The sequence below is a fragment of the Pogona vitticeps genome, chromosome 1 (genome assembly GCF_051106095.1).
Source record: "Pogona vitticeps strain Pit_001003342236 chromosome 1, PviZW2.1, whole genome shotgun sequence".
NCBI classification, from domain to species: domain Eukaryota; kingdom Metazoa; phylum Chordata; class Lepidosauria; order Squamata; family Agamidae; genus Pogona; species Pogona vitticeps.
Window position 1 is genome coordinate 295,465,058 of NC_135783.1, and position 23,053 is coordinate 295,488,110.

General features: G+C 46.0%; 2 protein-coding genes across 9 annotated transcripts in view; one reads left to right on the forward strand and one right to left on the reverse strand.

The window, feature by feature from the left end:
- The window catches only part of RAD51B (RAD51 paralog B), a 473,685-nt gene that overhangs the window by 272,895 nt on the left and 177,737 nt on the right, over nucleotides 1-23,053 (forward strand). The gene's annotated exons all lie outside the window — the stretch shown is intronic.
- On the reverse strand, nucleotides 685-18,893 carry LOC144586117 (uncharacterized). Its single transcript, XM_078383843.1, has 4 exons — nucleotides 14,586-18,893; nucleotides 9,238-13,459; nucleotides 2,353-2,400; nucleotides 685-865 (listed from the first exon to the last, which is right to left on the reverse strand). The coding sequence occupies exons 2-4, from the start codon at nucleotides 10,425-10,427 to the stop codon at nucleotides 685-687; spliced, it is 1,419 nt and encodes a 472-aa protein (XP_078239969.1). The 5' UTR covers nucleotides 10,428-13,459; nucleotides 14,586-18,893.

A 23,053-nucleotide genomic window follows, 5' to 3' on the forward strand; every position in this document is an offset into this window, starting at 1 on the left:
CGCAGCCACTAAACCGACCAATTCCGAAATGGCCTCACCGTCGGCAGCTCTCCTGTCTGAGGCGAGTGTCTCTTCACAGCCTGCACCATCCAAGGCTGTACAGCAGAAAAAGACGATCCCTTCGAAAAAGTCATCGGTGAAAGCCAAGACGAGTTCCTCCTCAATGCCTGTAAAACATAAAGCAAAGGCGTCTGAAAAATCTAAAGACACAACTGCTCAGCTCCCTCCAATATTGCAGTCTCTACCGTCGCCTATCTTAGAGGACTCATCTCGGGATCGAGATTTCTTGTCAGAGACAGCACCCTCTCTGCCTCCTCGACAAGCAGAGCCGACTTTGCCGCGCGGAGAACCCTCTCCGCCGCTGAGTCAACTCGCTGGTGTTACAGCGGGTTTGACGTCTGCCCCTAACAGCCCATCCTCTCATGGGCGGGAATCTCCGGCTCCTTCGACCTCATCAGCACCTTTGAGGTCGAAATCACCTAGAAAGAAGCGTTCCTCAAAGAGGAAGCGCAGCCCATCCAACCGACGGCGAGACAAGTGCTGGCGTCGATGGAGCCCCTCCTCGTCGAACGACTCCGACTCGGTTCGCAAACATCGTCATCGTCGATGCCGATCCAGTTCCTCGACGTCTTCATCAACATCGACAGAGCCGCGTCGGAAGAAGCACAGGAAGATTAAATATATCTACATCTCATCTTCCTCGAGGTGCATTATCGACGCCGACATCGACGTCGGGAGGTCGGTGCCAAGACGCATGCACCACTGCAGCCGCAGTTGCCGGAGCCCATCCCGCCTACAGCTCCCCCTATTACTGCTCCTCCTGTACAGCCGTCGACGTCGGCCCACATTGTGGGGGTCGAAAAAACTGGCCCGAAAAAACAAAAGAGACGTTTTTTTTCGTCGGACCCCAATGAGGCTTCCTCGGTCCTTTCTTCTGACTCGGACCAAGATTTACCAGTGCAGCCTGTCCCTGCCCCTTTGCCTGAGGGAGAAGTGGTTGGGTCTGACATTGGAGATGCTAACGGCTCTTCTCCATCAGAGGACTTTTCATCCTACTCTCAGATGTTGGGAAGACTGGCTCGAGCCCTAAAGTTAGAACTTGACCAACCTACACTCCCTGCAGAAGACCTCATTTTTGGAGACATAAAGGAGAAGTCTCCGCCACCTAGCTTAAATTTTGTCCCAGTGATTATGGACATAATTAAGGAATGCTGGGAACAACCGGCTAATACGCCTCCATTACCTCGCCGTACCGAGAACTTCTACAGGGTACATGGGCCCGATACTAAATTTCTCCTCAAACATCCAATTCCAAACTCTTTGGTTGTAGAAACTAGTTGCACTAAACCTACTGGTAAATCGCATGTTACACCGACAAATAAGGAGGGCAAGAAATTAGAAGTCATTGGAAGGAAGATTTACTCTCTTGTCGCCTTCTTGTTGAAAGTCATTAACTACCAAACTGCTCTCGGTGCTTACCAAAAGCAGCTTTGGATGAAAATCTTGCCTGGCCTTAAACTAATTCACGAGGAATTTAGACAACTGTTCTTGAATTTTTATGAGGAGGCTCAGACAGTGTCGAGGTATCAAAGGCTAGCAACTAGGCATGCGGCAGAGGCCTCCGCCAGAGTTCTTATGTCTGCTGTAACTTTGCGTAGGCATGCCTGGCTTCGGGCGGCTAACATTCTGGAGGATGTCAAAAATAAAGTAGAGAGTCTCTCCTTTGATGCTGTTGGCCTCTTCAATGAGAAAACTGACTCTCACCTTGAAGAACTTCATAAAGCTAAGAAAACGGCCAAATCCTACTCAATACAGCCACAACCTCACTACCAAAAGTTCCAGTGGCGTAGGTCCTATGCGCAATACCAACAGTCATCACAACAATTTAGACCATACTCCAACTTACCTCATCAGAGATCCTCTCAGGCTTCTTCTGTGCCCAGCTACAAGTCCCAGCGTTCTCAACGCGCACACAATCCTTTAAACCTCCTGCAAAGAAAACTAGGCGTTATCTTTGACTCGCCTCCAGGTTACTGTCCATACACAAACAATACAAGACTTTTTCCATTTCTTTCAAACTGGCGTGCGATTACAAACGACACATGGGTTCTACACATCATCGAACATGGTTACCGTCTAGAGTTTACCGAATTACCACCTTTAGGGTACGTAAATCCTACTTCTTACAATGTGGCCCTCGAAGAGGAAGTATTCTCACTCCTGCGAAAGGTGGCCATTCACACCGTTCCAGCAGCAGACTTAAAAAACGGTTTTTACTCGAGATACTTCGCTGTGTCGAAAAAAGACGGAGGAATAAGACCTATCTTAGACCTAAGACTTCTCAATACTTACCTTCGTCCTCGACGGTTCTGCATGGTCACGTTAGACTCCATTCTCCACCTGCTAAAGAAAAACAACTGGTTCACAGTCATAGACTTAAAGGATGCTTACTTTCATGTGACGATCCACCCATCACATCGCAAGTACCTCCGGTTCTTCTTCCAGGACACCATTTATCAGTTCCTAGCCTTACCCGTCGGACTTTCGGCAGCCCCCAGAACCTTCACGAAAGTCATGGCTCCTGTAGCAGCGTACCTAAGGCTCAAGGGTATTCACATCTACCCTTATATAGACGATTGGTTACTGGTGTCAACGTCCAGGAAACAAGCTATCAAGGACACAAAATTTGTCCTACGACTGCTCCCACAACTCGGCCTCACCATCAATCAGAAAAAGTCGCACCTCTTACCATCCAGAGTGGTACACTACATAGGCGCCTGCCTCGATGTGACCAAGGCAAGAATTTTCCTCCCCAAAGAAAGGATAAGAAAGATTCAAAGAGCCATAGTAAAGTTCTATCCAGGAGCGCGTGTTACATCTGCTGGGCCTCATCGCGTCAACTACCTCGACACTAGCTCATGCTCGGCTCAAGCTACGCTCCCTGCAGTCATGGCTGCTAACACTATTCGACCCCATGACAGACAGCCAGCACAAGCGGCTTCGGGTGACTCCCGAATTGGCCAGCCAGTTACAGTGGTGGACTTTTCCTCCTCACCTACAAATTGGCAGACCCTTGAAACCACTGCAGTTGACTATACAAGTGACTACAGACGCCAGCCCCACAGGCTGGGGTGCGCATTGTGCTCACCACAAAATACATGGCCTCTGGTCTCGGGAACTGAGTCTTCATATCAACCACCTAGAGATGCTGGCGGTCATCAAGGCATTACGGGCATTCCTTCCCATGGTGCAAGGTCGTGGTGTTCAAGTAATAACAGACAACACCACGACCATGCACTATATCAACAAACAGGGAGGGACCCGCTCCCAGTCTCTGCTGTATCTCACCATACACCTTTGGGAATGGTGTTACCTCCATCAGGTTTTCCCGGTAGCCATACACGTGTCAACGACGGACAACACACTGGCAGATCGCCTCAGCCGCCTCCCATATCAGATGCACGAATGGGAACTCAACCAGCGGGTGTTCCGCGACCTCTGTTACCTTTGGGGGACTCCTTCTGCAGATCTTTTCGCCTCGGAGTACAACGCCAAGTGCACAGCGTATGCGTCCAGGGCCGGGATCAGCAAGAACTCTAGGGGACGCCTTTATGATTCACTGGAATCTGGGGCTCCTTTATGCCTTCCCACCCATGCCGTTAATACAGAGAACTCTGGTGACGCTTCGACATTTGAATGCGACGGTGATCCTCATAGCTCCTTATTGGCTGTATCAGGCATGGTTTCCGACGTTGACAAGCATGTCCATCGAGTTCAAGAGGTTACCTCCGATTCCAGACCTCTTGACGCAGGATGCAGGGATGGTACTTCACCCAGACGTGGAAACATTACAGTTGACAGCGTGGAGGATCTGCCCCCGATCAAGGAGGTGCTAGACCAAGCAAAAAAGCCATCCACAAATAAACTCTACTCTCATAAATGGAAAGGGTTTGTTAAGTTTACGAAAGACAAGGGACTTGTGTCATCCACTGTGTCTCTTTCCACGTTGTTACTGTACTTACGCTATCTCTTCGATTTCCATTTATCCGTTTCTACAATTAAGGTTTATCTGGCCGCCATAGTGTCATTCCAGCCGAGGAATTCTACTTCGGCAAAACTTTTTTCTCATCCTACGGTTAAATCCTTCGTAAAGGGACTTTCTAACCTACGGCCTCCTGTGAAACCGCCGTTGCCGCAGTGGTCTCTACAATTAGTTCTCCGGGCCCTTACCCGTCCTCCTTTTGAACCTATGGCCACATGTGACCTGAAGTTGTTGTCTTTTAAGACATTGTTTTTAGTAGCTGTTACGTCAGCAAGACAAGTTAGTGAACTCGCTGCATTACGTTCTGACCACCCCTTTTTACAATTTTTCAAGGACAAGGTTCAGTTGTACCCTGACGTTTCATTCCTACCCAAAGTTGTGTCGGATTTCCATCTCAGTCAACCTCTGTCTTTGCCTACTCTGTTTCCTGAACCTACTACTGACATCGAACGCATGCTTCATACACTGGATGTCAGGAGGGCTCTAGCCTTTTATGTGTCTAGAACGAAGGATATCAGGGCTTCTACCAGGCTCTTCATTTGCTATGCTGGTCACAAAAAGGGTTTACCTACAGCGAATTCCACACTCTCCAGATGGCTCATCTCTACTATCACGTTGGCATATGAACTTCAACATAAGTCTCCACCTGACGGACTGCGCGCTCATTCAACCAGAGCCGTTGCATCCTCTACAGCCTTGGCGCGCGGTGTCGATGTTCCAGAGATCTGTAGGGCTGCCATGTGGTCTAATGTTTCAACGTTCATTACTCATTACAGGCTTGATGTCAGAGCCAGACGGGAGACGAGTTTTGGGAGAGCTGTACTAACGTCGGTACTTCAGTGACATCCCACCGTCCGGTGAGTAAGCTTGCTAATCACCCTTTTGTGTGCACTCACAGAAGACCACGATGAAGAAAGAGAGGTTACTTACCTGTAACCATGGTTCTTCAAGTGGTCATTCTGTGAATTCACACAATCCCGCCCGGCCTCCCCTCTATCTGTCACTGTTTGTGTTTACCTCATGTCCAGGTACCAGTGGCGGATAAATGGAACTAAGGCTCGGGTGGGCGGAGCATGCGCAATGTAGGCAGCCCTACAATTGTGACATTTCTCTTACAGCTTGAGAATATTCGGAGAGGACCAACGCTGGCGCTTGGTTAACCCTTTTGTGTGAATTCACAGAATGACCACTTGAAGAACCATGGTTACAGGTAAGTAACCTCTCTTTTTGCACTGTAAAGTGCAGAATGTATCCAAAGTGAAAGTGAAAACAGTTTGGAGGACGAGTTGTGTGCCAGTCTGAACCATTGTCCCATTTTCATTTTCTTACATCTTTTCCCATAGTGCAGATATTATATTTGTTGGGATTAGTTGACATGTTACTGGCAGAGTGCAATAGTTTAGTGCTGAGCTTGTGAATACGGAATAGAAATCACTATTGGCAATAAGGAACAGAAAGAGAGAGAGAGAGAGAAATCAGTTGAGGACAATACATATTTGAAATATTTTTATCCGCCTTTCTCCTTAAAAGGACCCAAGGTGGCTTACATAATTAAAAGAAAATATTAAAGCTAACAAGTATACTCATTACTAAACAATACTAAGAAGGATAAAACAAATATCATACTAAAAGACATAAGCCACGTCAAAACACATTCAAAGGAATAAGGTACAATAATCCATTTAAAAACCTTACTCAGGCAGCCAGTCATTCAGGGAAAGTCTGCCTGAAGGTCTTCACCTGCTTGTGGAAGGACAGCAAAGATGGGGTCAATCTGGCCTCCTGTTGGAGGGAGTTCCAAAGTCTGGGAGCAGCAACAGAGAAGGCCCTCTCCCATATCCCCATCAGATGCACCTGTGAAGGTGACAGACCCAAGAGAAAGGTGTTTGCTGATGATCTTAACACAAGCATACTCATACAACTTACAAAAGCCTCTGGAACATGCATGCAGATCTGTCCATCTGATTCTACTTTAAATGGAGGAAGGAAACCTAAATGTACCAATCTACATGTAAATGTGTAAAAGCAGGAGTGAACTGATCACTACATAGAATGAGGTGTCTGTGACAAACCCAGACCTACTGGGATATGCCACAGTTTCACTAAGCTGCCACCAACCATTCCCTATAAGAAGTCACACAGACCAGGGATGGATTTTTAACAAATAAAAGAACAAGGTTTATTTAAACAACACACAGGAAAAATAAAATGATCAGGTGAATAAGATATAGTAACGTGGCTTAGTCTCATTCATACATGCACACAGTTTGGTTCACACAGAACACTTTACTTGAAGCACAGACCCTGAACCTATCAGTTCTGGCTAACCATACAGACACCTGAACCTCTATCAGGTTGGTACTGACTGACACACAGTAGTACCCTGTCTGACACACAGACTCCCACACCAGCTTCTTCCCAGCTGCTGCTTCTTCTTCTCTCAACTCTCCACACACGCTCCACATATATATACAGTACAGCCCCTCCTCCTGATGTCCCGCCTTCCACTCCCCATAGGATGGAACTTTCCCTCCAAACCCATGACAGACAGGTAACATCAGTGCTGTATGTAACACCTCCCCTCTTTATAAGTTGTTTTGTAGGGGGAAAGCTAAGGTGCTTTTCACCAAAAAACAACCTGGATAAAACACACAACAACAGTTATACATACAATATCATACTTACTTATACTTACACTCTAAGTTAAACATTTACCATATACATTACATCAAGTTACCTTTATTCATACAAACCAAATTCAAAGAAACCAGGTACATTTAACCTTTGGTCACCAAAATATATACATAGTCCATGTTTCTTTCGCCGTCTTCATTCTTCAGGTCTTCTTGACAAGGTGTCAGCAACACAGTTCACTGACCCTCTGACCACCTTCACTTCAAAGTCATAGTCTTGCAGATTTAAAGCCCACCTCATAAGTTTGCTATTGTGGGTTTTCATTGTCTTTAACCATTGCAGTGGTGAATGGTCAGTGCACAGAACAAAATGTCTTCCCCAGATGTAAGGCTTGGCCTTCTGGATCGCGTAGACTATGGCCAGACACTCCTTCTCCACGGTTGCCAGATGTCTCTCACCTTTCTGGAGTTTCCTACTCAGGTAGGACACTGGATGCTGGTCACCATTCTCATCCTCCTGGCAAAGAACTGCTCCTACCCCGCTGTTAGACGCATCGGTGTAGATGATGAACTCCCGGTCGAAGTCTGGAGCATGCAGCACTGGATACTGGACGAGCGCCTCCTTCAACCTCTGGAACGCCTCCTCACAGTCGCTGGTCCACAGGATGCGGTCATCAGCCTTCTTCCTCATCAGATCGGTCAGCGGAGCCGCAATCTCGCTAAACCTCGGGATGAACTTTCTGTAGTAGCCCACCAACCCAAGAAATGATTTGACTTTTTTCTTGGTGTTGGGTCTGGGCCAATCACGAACAGCTTCTATTTTGGCCTCCAGGGGTTTTATCACTCCTCCCCCTACCATGTGACCCAAGTCTTTTATTTCTGGGCTACCCAGCTGCAGTTTGCTCTCTTTGCAGGGCCTGGGCCAAAGCACTCCCTCCCCTGGGTTAAAGTGCCTCTCCCCGGCTTTGTGGTCATACCATGTTTTCTGTCTGACCTTCTGAGCTTGCAGGTTTTCTGCTGCCAGTTCTAGGTTTCTCTTTAGGTCACTCATCAAGGTGTCTATGTATGTCACAACGTCTTGTGGGTCATCCTGGGTGATTTGCTCCCAATTTTGTTTGATCAAATCAAGGGGCCCTTTCACCCTTCTCCCAAATAAAAGTTCAAATGGACTGAACCCGGTGCTGGCTTGTGGCGCTGATCGATAAGCAAACAAAAGGGATTGCAGCTTCTGGTCCCAATTGTTTGGATTCTCTGCCAAGTAAGCCCTAATCATGCGCATTAGAGTCCCATTGAACTTCTCAGTTAACCCATTACTTTCAGGGTGATAGGCAGTGGTTTCCTTGTGCTTAATTCCACAGATTTGCCATAAGCGTTTCATGAGCTTCGATGTAAATGATGCTCCCAAATCTGTGATTATTTCTGAGGCAAATCCCATCCTGGACATATACCCCACCAAAGCATCTGCCACTGTGTTAGTTTCAATGTTAGTCAAGGGAATGGCTTCAGGGTACCTCGTGGCATGGTCCACAATGGTGAGAATGAACCTATTCCCCCTCTTTGTGGCCTTGGGCAAAGGTCCCACAATATCCACCCCTATGCATTTGAACGGAGTGTCAATCACAGGCAAAGGGCACAACTTTGCTTTGGTCCTGTCGCGGCTATTCCCCTGCCTTTGACACACATCACATTGTTTACAGAACTCCCTGATCTGCCTCCCTATGTCAGGCCAGTAAAAATTCTGTGTGATTCTCTGCTGTGTTTTGTTCACCCCTAAGTGTGCAGCAAACATGTCAGAGTGCCCCCTTTGTAAGATCATGGGGCGATACTTTTCAGGTACCACTAGCTGACTTCTGATCCCATCTCCCCCTTTTGAGATATTCCTCAGGGTCTCTATACAAAATCCCCTTTTTCTCTAGAAATCTCACTGGGGTTTCAGGCGTTAGCTGGGCGTCTGTCACCTGTTCAAAACACTTTTGGAGAGTGGTGTCTGCCTTTTGCTCTTGTCCAAATCTGCTGTCTGTGGTTAAGGTTTCCACCACAGCTTCTGAACTCCCCCCACCTGCTTCCGTCTCGGGCTCATCATTACCCCCCTGAGCTGTCCCCGTGGTGGCTTGTGAACGTGTAATCACCAGCACCCGTTTCACATGTTCAGCCAGGTCATTTCCCACGAGCACGGCTGCTGGCAGAGTCGATGAAATCGCTAGCCGCCAAACTCCCCTCCAGCCTTGAAAGTTCACAGGGACCTCCGCTACTGGCAGTGAGATCACCTGCCCCTCAATCCCTGCCACCTTTATGCTCTCATTCGGGATTATATACTCCCTAGGAATAATATCTGGATGGCACAGGGTCACCTGAGAACAAGTGTCCCGTAGCCCCCGATACTGATGGCCAAGTATTCCTACGTCCACCCCTGCTGTTTCAAACAATTGCGAATCTGTTCTCACCAGTAGGCAGCGCCTGACCTCTACAAGAGGACCATTTTCCTCAGCCTGATCAGCAGATGTAGCTGTTCCAGATTGAGTAGCCATGGCAACAGGCTCCCTCAGTGCCAATGAGCCTTGCTCTTTCTGGACACAGAACACAGCTTTTGGCTTGGTTCCACTCAAATCCTGAGGCACAATTCCTTTTAGCTGCTTTAATTTCTCACACTCTGAGATTAGATGGCCCTTTCCCTGACAGAAGTAACATTTTCTGCTATATTTTGAGTCTTTCTCATCTTGTTTTGGTTTTCCCTCCAAAATCTGAGGTCTTGGTTTCATGTCTGAGGGCTTCCCTTCACCATGGGCCCCTCCCCCTTGCTGGCTTTTCCCTGGTCCCTGAGAGTACTTGCTGTAGGTTTCTTTGGGTTTTCCTACAGATTTCTCCTCACCTAAGGGCTTTCTTATCTGGTAAATAAAATCTGCGATCTCGGCTGCTTCTGCCACAGATTTCGGTTTCCTTTCCCTCACCTGGAATTTCAGTTCCCCATGCAGGACTGAATAGAACTGTTCCAGCGCTATCAAGTCTTTGAGCTGCTGAAAGGTCTCTGTCCCCTCCTGAGATAGCCATTTCTCTAGCAGCCTCACCAATTGGGCCCCCACTTGGGTAAAAGTCTGCTCTGGTTTCTTGGTGATTGACCTGAATCTTTGCCTCAGCTGTTCCGCATTTATCCCATGTCTTGCAAACACCAGTTTTTTAAACTCTGCAAAATCTTTCATCAGTTCCTGTGGCATCTCTGAATAAACTTCAGCAAGGCTGCCACTGATTAAAGATCGCATAATGGTCATCTTCTCAGTTTCCCTTACTGAGAAGTCCACAAACGCTCTTTCCACTAGGGAAAAGAACACCTCAGGACAATCTCCCTTGTGGTACACAGGGAATTTCTTCAGGTCAGCTTTAGACAGTTGGCCTCCCTCAGAATCCCTATTGTTATTATTGTTCTGGTTCATCATTTCCAATTTTCTTAACTCATACGCCATCCTTTCTTTTTCCAGAGCAATTTTCTCTCTCTCTAATCTTTCTTCTCTTTCCAATCTCTCTATTTCAAATTGCCTTCTTTCTCTCTCTAATCTTTCTTCTCTTTCCCTTTCCTCCATTTCAAATTGCCTCATCCTCAGTTCATGCTGTTGGGCTATGAGCAATTTTCTGAGTTCTGGGTTCTGTTCTCCCGTGCTGTCACCTTGCACTGAGCCAAATTCATCCTCAGAACCTTGGTCTACCTGGGGGTCTTTCACTTCACCCATTTCTGCCATTTGGCTTCGAGTCAAGGGCATAATCCCCCCCCCAGAACAGGCTGCTTTCAAAAGTCAAGCCTCAAAATAAAGCGACCACTTTTTTTTTCTTTTGCCTCAGAACCAGCTTTCTCTATAGATTGCTGCTGTCCTTCAGCACTAACTTGCAACAGTTGCGAGCTAGAGTCTACCCCCCTCTGCTGGGCCTCTCAGCAGACAAGCTAGCTCACTGCTATTTCACAGTTTTGCCTCAGCTTTTTTCCCGCCAAAACCAGGTTGCCTCAGAGCTCCCTAATCTAGCCCCCAATCTGAGGTTACACGTTCTTCTACTAGTGCACCTCCCCGTGAGGCACACCTAGAAGATTACCTACGCGCTCTCAGATTGTCCCTGACTACACCCCCCTTGCTCTGGGCACACTTGCCAAGGCTTTGCTGGATCGCTGGACAACTGGACCAGTCGTATCCCACACGCTGGACACCAATCAATGTGACAAACCCAGACCTACTGGGATATGCCACAGTTTCACTAAGCTGCCACCAACCATTCCCTATAAGAAGTCACACAGACCAGGGATGGATTTTTAACAAATAAAAGAACAAGGTTTATTTAAACAACACACAGGAAAAATAAAATGATCAGGTGAATAAGATATAGTAACGTGGCTTAGTCTCATTCATACATGCACACAGTTTGGTTCACACAGAACACTTTACTTGAAGCACAGACCCTGAACCTATCAGTTCTGGCTAACCATACAGACACCTGAACCTATCAGGTTGGTACTGACTGACACACAGTAGTACCCTGTCTGACACACAGACTCCCACACCAGCTTCTTCCCAGCTGCTGCTTCTTCTTCTCTCAACTCTCCACACACGCTCCACATATATATACAGTACAGCCCCTCCTCCTGATGTCCCGCCTTCCACTCCCCATAGGATGGAACTTTCCCTCCAAACCCATGACAGACAGGTAACATCAGTGCTGTATGTAACAGTGTCCATCTCAGTTGGTGACACTACTCATTCACTGCCATCTAAATCACCTGTTACCAGAGATCACCTTCATTAAATACTACTTGACTGCCTCCATACTGTGGTAAGTTCTTGGTCTATTTGAATAATGACCTGGCCTTTTGGCAAAAATGCAATAAAGAAGCAGCAACACCAAACTTCAAAATGGCTGGAAGCCCACTTCTGGTTTGGAAAAAGAGTAAAATGTTTGTGTTAAACAGTGTGCATGGAGAGGAGGGAGCTGTGCCTATTTAGAAAGTGAGAAGCCTCTTGGCAGCTTGAATAATGCAGTTCACTTTTTTCAGAGAAAGGGGGTTTCCAGAGAGCACTAAAGACCACAGAAGTAGTTGGTGGGGTGGGGGTGGGCGGTCCACTTCCACCCCAGAGCCCTATTTTGTCCACTGTAATAAAAATAAAAAATGGAATCACTGAAGATTAAAACCTCTGTAATGGGCATTAATGCTGTTCTTCTTCATCAGTTAAACAGTGTGTTCTTGCTATGTGCAACTTAGGTTAATTTGAAGAAAGTTTTCCTTAGTCTATGTTGGGTAAGTTTTTAAGGTTACAAATGATCTCTGTTGGAAGTGTGACAAGCCACCAACTAATTTAATCCATGTGTTCTGGCATTACCCTGTCATCTCACCAGTCTGGAAAGAAGTGGGAGATAACATAAACATTACCTTATCCACAGGATCTAACTGTTACCTTTAATCATTTAATACTTGGATACATATCAGCCATTTGGGTACTCCCCGCAAAAATTCAATTAATGTGATGCCAGCATGGTTTTAGCAGTTAAAAAATTATCTTCCAACACTGAAAAGAAATGAACATTGTTAAAGGTAGGTCAGAAAACAGGCTAGGTTGTTGAAGGTAGGTTGGAAGACATGTTAAATGATGCCCAGTGGAAAGGAGAATAAGATAAAATATAGGGAATTTAACAGTTTAAAATTGTACCAGTTCCTGAAAAGCTGATGATTGGCTGCTAAAAAAAACAACAACCCAGGGCATTGCTCTTCCCTTTCCGTCTTTCGCTTATCATTCCCTATTTTAATTTGGAGAGGATTTAAAGAACTGGGATTGTAGCATTCTAAAATGAGTAGTGGTTCCAAATAGGAAATTGTGAAATGTACATTTCTCTCAAAATGTTCAAGTTTAAAAAAATAAACGGTGGTGACAGTACGGAGCCACATGTTTGGTGAACAAAATTCTAATATTGATTTCATCTGCTTGGAAGAACATGCTTATTTTACACTGGTATAAATGGGCAATTATCTTGAGAAAGTCTTATGCTGGAAGAAAATTCAGTATCAAAATAAGTTTCTCTTTTACTTAGCTTTATAAAAGAAGTGAACTTTCAAACAGTTTGGGAAGAATCAAGTAGATGAAATAATCCAGTAGAATCTGCCATTTTAAAAATCCATGATGACTACTAATTTCCTCCTGTTATCGGAGGATACTTTTTTTTTGGAAGTTTTCAGGATTTTCCTTTACTTTGAGGTGAGGAATATCCTACTAATTCCTAGTTTTCTGAACAAATCTCTCTACAGCAGTGGAAAATTAATATCTGAGAGAGTTTCCCAGGTACCATTGCACTACAAAAACTGAACTACATAGCCTTTCCCCACAAAAATAGACTGCTTCATTTTCATTTCAAAAGATTCCTTACTCCCTGGAGGGAGAACACCCAGGCAATAGGAGAGAGAAGGAAGAACAGCTAGCTCCCCATTTCTCCTCCAAGAAAGTTGAACATAAAGAGTTAATTTCCACCACAAAGTCTAAACAGAAGAAAACAAATGGCAGCCTGCTGGCTGGTCACAGCTGCATGGTTTGGCAGGGACCACACCAATTGATATACCTCCCCCCCCCACATACACACAGGAAACATCAGCACACCACTGTATGTACACAGATCAAACCCATCCATTGAAGGAGAGTTAAACTTGCTTAAAGAGCCCTGGGAATACAATGAACAATATCTTTGCACCCCATTCATTCCTGCCAGATTTCAGCTCTTCTTTCATTCCTGCTTCAGTTTCTTCAGTGTCTTCTGGCACATCCTTTGAGAGAGAGAGGATTCAGAAGGAAGTTCATTAGAATCCTTCCTTACGCAGCCCTTTCATCTATCACTTTTTCTTCCCCATTGCTTTCTAAACTGGCCAAGAAACAAAGGTTTTTGTGTTTATGATTTGTAGTGTTCCTTCGCTATCACTTTCTTCTTCCATACTAAGTTTAGGGTACAAACAGAATGCCCCCCCCCAGTGTACAACCAGTACAGTCCCTGCAAAACATATCCTGCTTTCGTTTTACTGCCTTGCTTACGTGATCTTTAATCTCTTTCCCTCCCCATTTACCAGCAACTCACAAGCCCTGCTAGTATTAGTTTCTTCTTTTTTGCAGTATCCATGTATACAGACAAAATGGGCGTGTGCTCTTGAGCAACAGTGCTTTGGAATGTTCCAGAGCCTCAAAAACGAAAATGCCTCAGTTTCCTCAGTCTTTTTTGGTCTGCCTCTGTGTCAGCATGTCAAGGACTGCCCTGGAGCCTCACGTCTCTTAACTTTTTACCAATAAGTCTTCTTTCTTTTTCTTTTCCTCTCATCCTTCCTTCTCTATTCTCTACTTAAAAAGAAAGCAAGAGTTTACGATTGTGTTCTTCCCCATGGCTCTGTTATCTTCCTATCAACTTACGGCCTCTACTTTCATGAAAAAGTGTGCCACATGTGGCAAGAAAATCCCCCAGTCTGCCTAGGGGAGACTCATTTGTTTCAGTCCTGCAAAATTTGTAAGTTTTACTGCCCTTATGCTTAAGAATCATCAGTCTCTGCTTCAATCCTCCTCCCAGGAGGATTTCAGCCACCCAAATGGATCAGCCAGCTCCTTTAGGGACACCCCAGATGTAGAATCCATTGTTTTGTCTTCTTCAAAACTGCCATCAAAACTGACAAAGAAATCGGAGCATGGCACCCGTAAACATACTGCAGCCCCTAATATCGAAGTGACAAAGAAGAAGAAGAAGCCTGTAGACCCCATCACCGTTATGGCAGTACAGTGGTGCCTCACTTAATGACGATAATCGTTCCAGGAAAATCGCCGTTAAGTGAAAACATCATAAAGCGAAAATAAAAAAACCCACTGAAACGCATTGAAACCCGTTCAATGCGTTCCAATAGGGCAAAAACTCACCGTCCAGCGAAGATCCTCCATACAGCAGCCATTTTCGTTGCCTGTATAGCGAGGAATCCGTCCCTAAACACAGCGAGAAGCCATTTTAATCACCCAGTGGCCATTTTGAAACCGCCGATCAGCTGTTCAAAAAACTTTGTTTTGTGAAGAATCGGTTCCCGAAGCAGGGAACCGATCATCGCTAAGTGAAATTCCCCCATTCAGACCATCGTTTGAAAGATCGATGTTAAGCGGATTCATTGTAAAGTGAGGCACTCGTAAAGCGAGGCACCACTGTATCTGATCCACAGTCTATCTCTGTTCCTATTACTGATGGTCTTGGTCTCAGAGGGCAAATACATGAGACCCTCTGTGCAGAGTGTTGCCGCCTCGTTCAAAGTGCCATCACCTAGAACTCCACTGGGAGAGCAGTCCTTGCTTCCACTGTCTGAAGATGAACGACAGTCAAAATCAACAGTCTCCACAACCAGGATACCACAATGGGAGAGTAGGAGGTCCAGATCGTGATCATTCTCACACTCGCCCCTTCATTGATACTGATTGCATTACTTAAGGTTGCCATCAATGAGTTCTCCATATCGTGATGATGCCTATTATGCACCCGTCTTTCATTCTCTCTATTTCATGTATGGGGATATGAGCTGGCCTTCCTAGTCATAGAGGATCCATTGTCCATCTTGAGAGCACAGCAGGTCTTGATCATGCACACACACTCGTCCTTGAACTTGAGAAGCTTATATTATCTGTCCTCAGACTATTCCCCGGAAGCTATTAGCTTTGTCTTGATTCCCATTCTCATAAAGACCTTCAAAATTGATCTCCACACTGATCTGCTGCTCTTTGCCTTCCACGAGGCCAGCACCGCCACCAGGGATCCCCCCAGCTTCCACCCAAGCCTTAACTCCCCATCCTGCCTCACCTGAGGTCTTGCTGCCTTCTCTTAATCCGGGCTTTCTACTTACCTCTCAGTTACCACCAGGCTTGTGTCAGCTGTTTGCAACTCCTTCTGTTCCTTCAAGAGAAACACAACCAAAAGACAGCTCTGCCAATTCCAGTGAGGAGGAGGGGAAAGACTCTGTCCTTGTCCCAGGATCCTCACCCAGTCCAGGATGCCAGCTCTCTCTCCCCCTCTGAGTATCTCTCGTCATATGACCTGAGAGAGAGAATGCCAAAATCATTGCAGCTTCCAGTCTTTAAACCAGTACCCCCACCTAAGGATGCAGTCTTCGCCCGCATCCACAAAAAGGTAAACATTGAGATGGTGATGCTCGAGACTTTGACAGACCTCACCAGCCATTCCTGGCAGAAACCCTTCTCAAATTCAACCAACATCTCATAGAACTCAAAACCTTTATAGGTTCTAACAAGACAAAGCTAAGTTTCCCTTTAAACATCCAATACTGAACTTTGCTATCATCCTAACTGCCCAAATGAGATCCACATTTTCTGCTTGTGATACCCCAAATAATAAAGAAAGCCATAAACTAAACTTGCTTACTCGCAAGATCTATTCATTGGCAGCACTCCACATGCACATAACTAATTATCAAGCCATGATGGGTGCTTACCATCAGTTCTTTTGAGAAAAAAATTCAAATATCATCACCGCCCTACCACCAGATAAACAAACTCTGCCCATTTCCTTTCAATAAGAAGCCTACGCTTTGGCTGGGCAACAAATCCACTCTACCTGGCATGTGGCAGATTGTGCAGGTAAGAGCATGGCAGCAAGCATCACCCTGCACAGACACACCTGATTTCACTCTGCAGGCCTCCCGGATGACTCCAATCCCATATTGAGGACCTCCCCTTTGATGGAGAGGTCCTCTTCAACAACAAAACCGATGACTTCATGCAAGACCCTCACAAAAACAAGACCAAGCATACCATCTATGGTCCATAGCTGCACACTCCACCCCCCTCCTGTCCCCCAGGAAGGAATTCACACCCTCCTGGAAAAATGAGCCATCTCAGAGGTCCACCGCACTTCAGATGGTTTCTTCTCCCAGTACTTTATGGTACCTAAGAGAGATAGAGGACTGCTTCCCATGCTAGATTTATGTGCTCTCAAAAAGTTTTATCATCCCAAAATTTTTCTGGATGGTAACATTACAATCCGTTCCCCCCCCCTTCTTCACCAGGGAGATTGATTTGTGTCCATAGACCTTCAAGATACATATTTTCATATCTCACTTCATCCACAACACTGTTGCTTCTTAAGCTTCTTCATTGACAATTGGGCCTACAGCTTCCATGCACTTCCATTTGGACTATCCACAGCCCCAAGAGTTTTCACCAAGTGCATGGCACCCGTGACAGCCTTTCTGAAAACCCAGGGCATCATTGTTTTTCCATACAATAAAGACTGGCTCCTGGTGGAACACGACAAAGACACCTTGACTACCAATATCACATTCACTCTGCACTTCCTCTCAAGTCTTGGGCTACAAGTCAATACAGAGAAATCTCACCTCACCACATCCCAAACCATCCACTACATTGGGCCACTCCTCGATGCCACGTGTACGTGGGCCCTTCTGTCTCAAACATGGGTGGACACTGTCATCCAATCTACTCAAAAGCTCATTCATACTCAGCATTCCTCAGTCAACTCAGTCCAGCAAGTACTAGGCCTCATGGAACCCACCAAGGCAGTTTTGGCACACTCCAGGCTGAGGATGCGCCTGTTCCAATCTTTCTACCTGCTGGCCTACAACTACAGAAGGGACCCACCAGACAAAAAATCTATTTCTTTTGCTCCATCTCAGGTGACAGCTTCATTGCTGGACAACCACGTGCCAACTCAACTACTGTGTCCCTTTCCAACAACAACATCCCCCTCGTATTTACAGATGCTAACATGACAGGATGGGGTGCCCATTCCCACCACAGAGATGCAAGCCACATGGTCTGCACACAAAAGAACCCATCACATCAACTTCCTCAGACTTCTGACTATCTTCAAAGCCCTTCAAGCTTTCGAAACCATGATACAGTGACATACTGTCCAAATATCCACAAACAAATCACAGTGAAAGTGTAAGCAAACAGGAAGGGACCAAGTCCCTCCTTACCTGCCAGGGCTAATATGGGAATGTGCTTTGCCCACTGGATTCTCCCTGTAGCAACTCATATCTGAGACACAGACAACAAAACAGCAGACTGTCTCAGCCGCACGATGACCCTCACACATGAGTAGGAACTTTCCCACAAGGTATATGTTCAGCTAGTCTGCTGCTGGGGCAAGCCTACCGCATATATTTTCACCACTGCTAAATGCCCCTATTATTGCTCCCAGGTGGACAGGGGCACAAGCTCCCTCAGAAATGCCTTTACCATCAGTTGCACCAGAACTCTCCTATACATGTTCCCACCCTTTACCCTGATCTAAGGAACAATAATCAAGATCCTCCAGGATCACTCAGAGGCAATACTCATCACTCCGTAGTGGATGCACCACTGTCCTTCTCAAAGCAATCAAGTGGTGGCAACTGCTCCTGCACCCAGATCTTCTCTCACATCACACAGCATGGTACTTCATCTGGTGTCCTTCATCTGAAGCTCACCACCTGGAGGATATTCCCCTCCTTGCAAGTATCTTGAAACAGGCAAGATTCCCCTCCACTTACCGGCTATATGCTTATAAGTGGAAACATTTCCAACTTTATGCATCAGAACAGGATCGGCCACACTCACCAGCAGCTCTCCCCACTGCTCTTACCTTTCTGCTTCATCTCAAACAAAAGGGACTTCCCATCTCTTCTGTTAAAGTCTACCTATCAGCCATAATAGCGCATCAACCAGCTAGCTTCACATCTCTTCAAACATCAAAACATTAAGAAGTTCCTCAAGGGCCTTCAGAATTCCTACTCAGATGTAAAACAACCCCCACAACCCATGGTCTCTCTACCTAGTCCTATCACAGCTCATTATACACCCTTTCGAACTGCTGGCTACAATGGACCTTCACCTACTAATGCTTAAAGTAACATTTCTTGTGGCGCTCCCATCAGCTCACCAGGCTGCTGAACTTACATCCCTACACTATGACTCACCATATCTCATCTTCTCTTGTGATAAGGTTAATCTCCACACAGATATTACTTTCCTACCCAAGGTGGCATCCCGTTTCCACATCTCTCAACCCATTATCTTACTTGCTCTCCCCAGAATGACCTCAGACAGTCCCTTCATTCCCTGGATGTCAAAAGGGCCTTGGCCTTCTATCTGAACAGAACAAATGATTTTAGACAAATAACCAAACTTTTCATCTCTTTCCACTGTCCTAGAAAGGGACACCCGGTCTCTTCCCAGCACTTTTCTAAATGGATCTATCAGGTTATCGCACTGACTTATGAACTAGCAAACAAGCCCATACCTCTGAGCTTCCACAGTCACCCCACAAGGGGAATTTCCTCCTCTGAGGCCTTCATCCGAGGTGTGGACATCCAAGAGATCTGCCAAGCAGCAACTTGGTCCCATCTCGATGACTTTTGTCATACACTATAGATTCAGTCTTAGAGCTCAGAAATATGCAGGATTTGGAGGTGCTGTCTTATCCTCTCTTTTGGCATAACTCACACCTCCAATCTGTAGCTTGCTAGTCACCCATTTTGTGTACATATATGGACACCGCAAAAAAGAAAACTTAGTTACTTACATAACTATGGTTCTTTGAGTGGTTATCCGTGTATCCACACAACCCCCCCCCCCCTCTTGTTATGTCCTTCTGCATTATTTTTTTTGTGGCAGACAACTGGGACTGAGGAAAGTGGGGCTGAGCTTGCATGGTGTAGGCCAGTGGTGGCAAACCTTTTTGGGCTCGCGTGCCCAAACTAGGAAAAGAAACCAGGGGGTGGTGTGCTGCGCCACCGGAACTGGAAGTGGCAGTGGAAGGGGGAATCCCGGGCATGGAGGTGCTTCGAGATCCCACTCCGGATCCTCCGCCAGCACCAGCTGCTCCAGATCCTGACCCGCTGCCTATCTGGGCAACAGCACTGCATTGCAGCCACCTGCTCAGGTTCGGCTGCTGGGGGAGGAGGGGGGAGTAGCGATCCAGTGAATTATGGCTTGCGTGCTGGCAGAAAGTGTGCCAGCTGTGGCACGCGTACCATAGGTTCGCCATCGCTGAGGCACTTTCGTTTTTGAGGTTTGAACTTTCCAAAGCAGTGTCACGCAGGCGTGCACACCGATTTTGTTTGGATACATGGATCACCAATCAAAGAACCATGTTACATAAGTAACCAACTGCTGCCAATTCTCACATTCAAATTAGAATTATTTGGGGAGGGGGTTCTGGCAAAATGAAATTTACCATGTTTTTCATCTTTTTTACCCATTATCAGTGGCCTTTTTGTTTTAAAGGCCACTTTTTATTCTCCAAAGTCCCAGACTCTCTGGGTATATTATGTGAAATGTCCTAGAAATCCTCCCCCTAGTAATCATTCAGGGAGCACTTGATGCTGCAACCTTGGTGAGACTCAGCACCCATAGACCTAGTCAGTCCCTTGAATGGGACACGACTGCAAACTTCTGTTAAGAGCAAGCAGTTATATATAATGCTAAAAGTGCCACTCAAGTTTATTGCCACTTTTAGGTGGCCAGTACAGAAATCTCAAGAATGTGGGAAAGAGTAAATATTAGTAGTAGAGATCCAAAGTATTATTATTATTATTATTATTATTATTATTATTATTATTATTATTATTATTATTATTATTATTATTATTATTATTATTATTATTATTATTATTATTATTATTATTATTATTACAGTGGTGCCTTGTATAACAAGCGCCCCGTTTAACAATGAATCTGCATAGCGAAGGGTTTTTTGCAATCGCTTTTGCGATCGCATTGCAATGTTGCCTATGGGGAAAAATCACTTTGCGATTTTTTCCCCATAGGCCCAATTTTCCCCCAGCTGAGCGGCGGGAGCCTCTGAAGCACCGCTCCCGCCGCTCAGCTGGGGGAAAATGCCGGCAGTAGCCTTGGAAGGACCCTTCCGAAGGGTCCTTCCGAGGCCACCGCCAGGATTCCCCTTCGGAGGGGGCATTTTCCCCGAGCTGAGCGGGAGCCCCGCCGCTCAGCTGGGGGAAAATGCCGGCGGTAGCCTCGGAAGGACCCTTCTGAAGGGTCCTTCCGAGGCCACCGCCGGGATTCTCCTTCGGAGCACTGAAAGGCATCTGGATCCCTCCCACCCTGCCCCTGCCGCCGGGATCCGCCCCACAGCCAGCTACCCCAGCCATGGTCGGGCACCTCCTCCATGGGCTCCTCCTCTGCTGCTGCAAGCACAATCGGGGCAGCCCTTTGGGAGGAGCCAGGCTGTGGGGAAGGAAGGCTGAAGCCGATCCGATCTTTCCCCCCCACCATCGGGCGCAGCGCTTTCAGAGAAGTCTCCCGGTGGGGGGAAAAGACCGGATTGGCTTCATCTTTCCTTCCCCACAGCCCGGCTCCTCCCGAAAGGCTGTCCCGATGGTGCTTGCAGCAGCGGAGGAGGTGCCTGGGGGGGGGGAGAAGGCAGGAGCTGATCTGGCATTTCTCCTCCACCAGGCACCTCCTCCGCTGCTGCAAGCACCATCGGGACAGCCCTTTGGGAGAAGCCGGGTGGTGGGGGAGAAGGCAGGAGCCGATCTGGTCTTTTTCCCCCACTGGGAGGCTTCTCCCAAAGCGCTGCGCCCAATGGTGGGGGAGAAAACCGGATAATCCGTTCATATTGGAATGCATTATCCGGTTTTCAGTGCATCTCTATGGGAAAACGCATTTCACTTAGCGATGTTTTCCCATAGCGATGGTTTTTTTGAACCAATTAAAATTGTTAAGTGAGGCACCACTTGATGATGATGATGATGATGATGATGATGATGATGATGATGATGATGATGATGATGATGATGATGTGTGCCTTCTGGCAGTAGAAAGGAGAGCAGGAAAGAAGCTTTGTCAAAAAATATCTCTGTATTTAGTAATCTGCTAGTTTACCTTCTGCCTTTTATTTCAGTAGTTAACACAAATTTTTTAAAAAGTAATATTAGTCCTATTAAATATTGTTTATTATTGGCAACAAATGGAGCACTAAAAATAATTACAGGAAATCTTTAATTAAACAATGCCTCTGCTGGCTGTGATCATTCAGAAGTGTCCACTGAAGACTTTTGAATATAATGCTGTGTTGTTGTTCTTCTTCTTTAGTCATTAAGTCGTGTCTAACTCTTTGTGACCCCATGGACCAGAGAATGCCAGACCCTCCTGTCTTCCACTGCCTCCCAGAGTTTGGTCAAAGTCATATTGGTAGATTCGATGACACTGTCTAACTATCTCGTCCTCTGTCGTCCCCTTCTCCTCTTGCCCTCACACTTTCCCAAAATCAGATTGTCTTCCAGGGACTCTTCTCTTCTCATCAGATGGCCAAAGTGTTGGAGCTTCAGGATCTGAAGGAGAACAAACCTATCCATCCTAAAGGAAATCAACCCTGAGTGCTCACTGGAAGGACAGATCCTGAAGCTGAGGCTCCAGTACTTTGGCCATCTCATGAGAAGACAAAGACTCCTTGGAAAAGACCTTGATGCTGGGAAAGTGTGAAGGCAAGAGGAGAAGGGGACGACAGAGGACGAGATGGTTGGACAGTGTCATCGAAGCTACCAACATGAATTTGACCCAACTCTGGGAGGCAGTGGAAGATAGGAGAGCCTGGCGTGCTCTGGTCCATGGGGTCACGAAATGTTGGACACAACTAAACGACTAAATGACAATTGTTGTGATAAGGAGGAGAGATTATCTGTCACTGTGATTGATAGGTGTCGTTAGCTGGTCAATTGTGTGTAGTGATCACCGGTCCTTGTGGCTGGATAGAGTTCATTGACCTTTTGCACGCTGCATTTTTCAGTACTGGGAGCTAAGTTTTGTTGAGTTTCAAACTTCCTCTTCTTTTTTGTTGAAATTCTGTAAATGTTTGTGGATTTCAATGGCTTCCCTGTGATTGCTGGTATTGTCCAGCATTTCAGTATTTTGAAATAAAATTTCATATCCTACTTGTTTTAGGGCATGTTCAGCTACTGCCAGTTTTTCTGGTTGTTTTAGTCGGCAGAGCAATAAACTTGTTTAATTATCTGCATTATAAATATTGAAATCTGGAATCTCCGCTTTTTAATAGCATAATGTAAAAGGCAGTCAGTGTAGCAACAGTGTTAGAGTGGGAAAGTAGAAAGAAAAGAAAAAAACCAGGAGAGGGTGAGAGTTTTAAATATTGAAAAACATTGTATCAAATGCCATGTATGAAAGATTGTTTCTTGTCAGGTAGAGGTAAATTGATTTTACACAAAAAGTACATTTAACTTAAATCACCAACAATTTCCCATTTAAAGGAATGGTTGGATAAATATATTTCAGCTGTGGTTCTCTCTTCTGGTGGGGAAAAAACTTTGAAGTATAACTCTAGACATCCTGACCTACAATAAACCTAAAGTTGT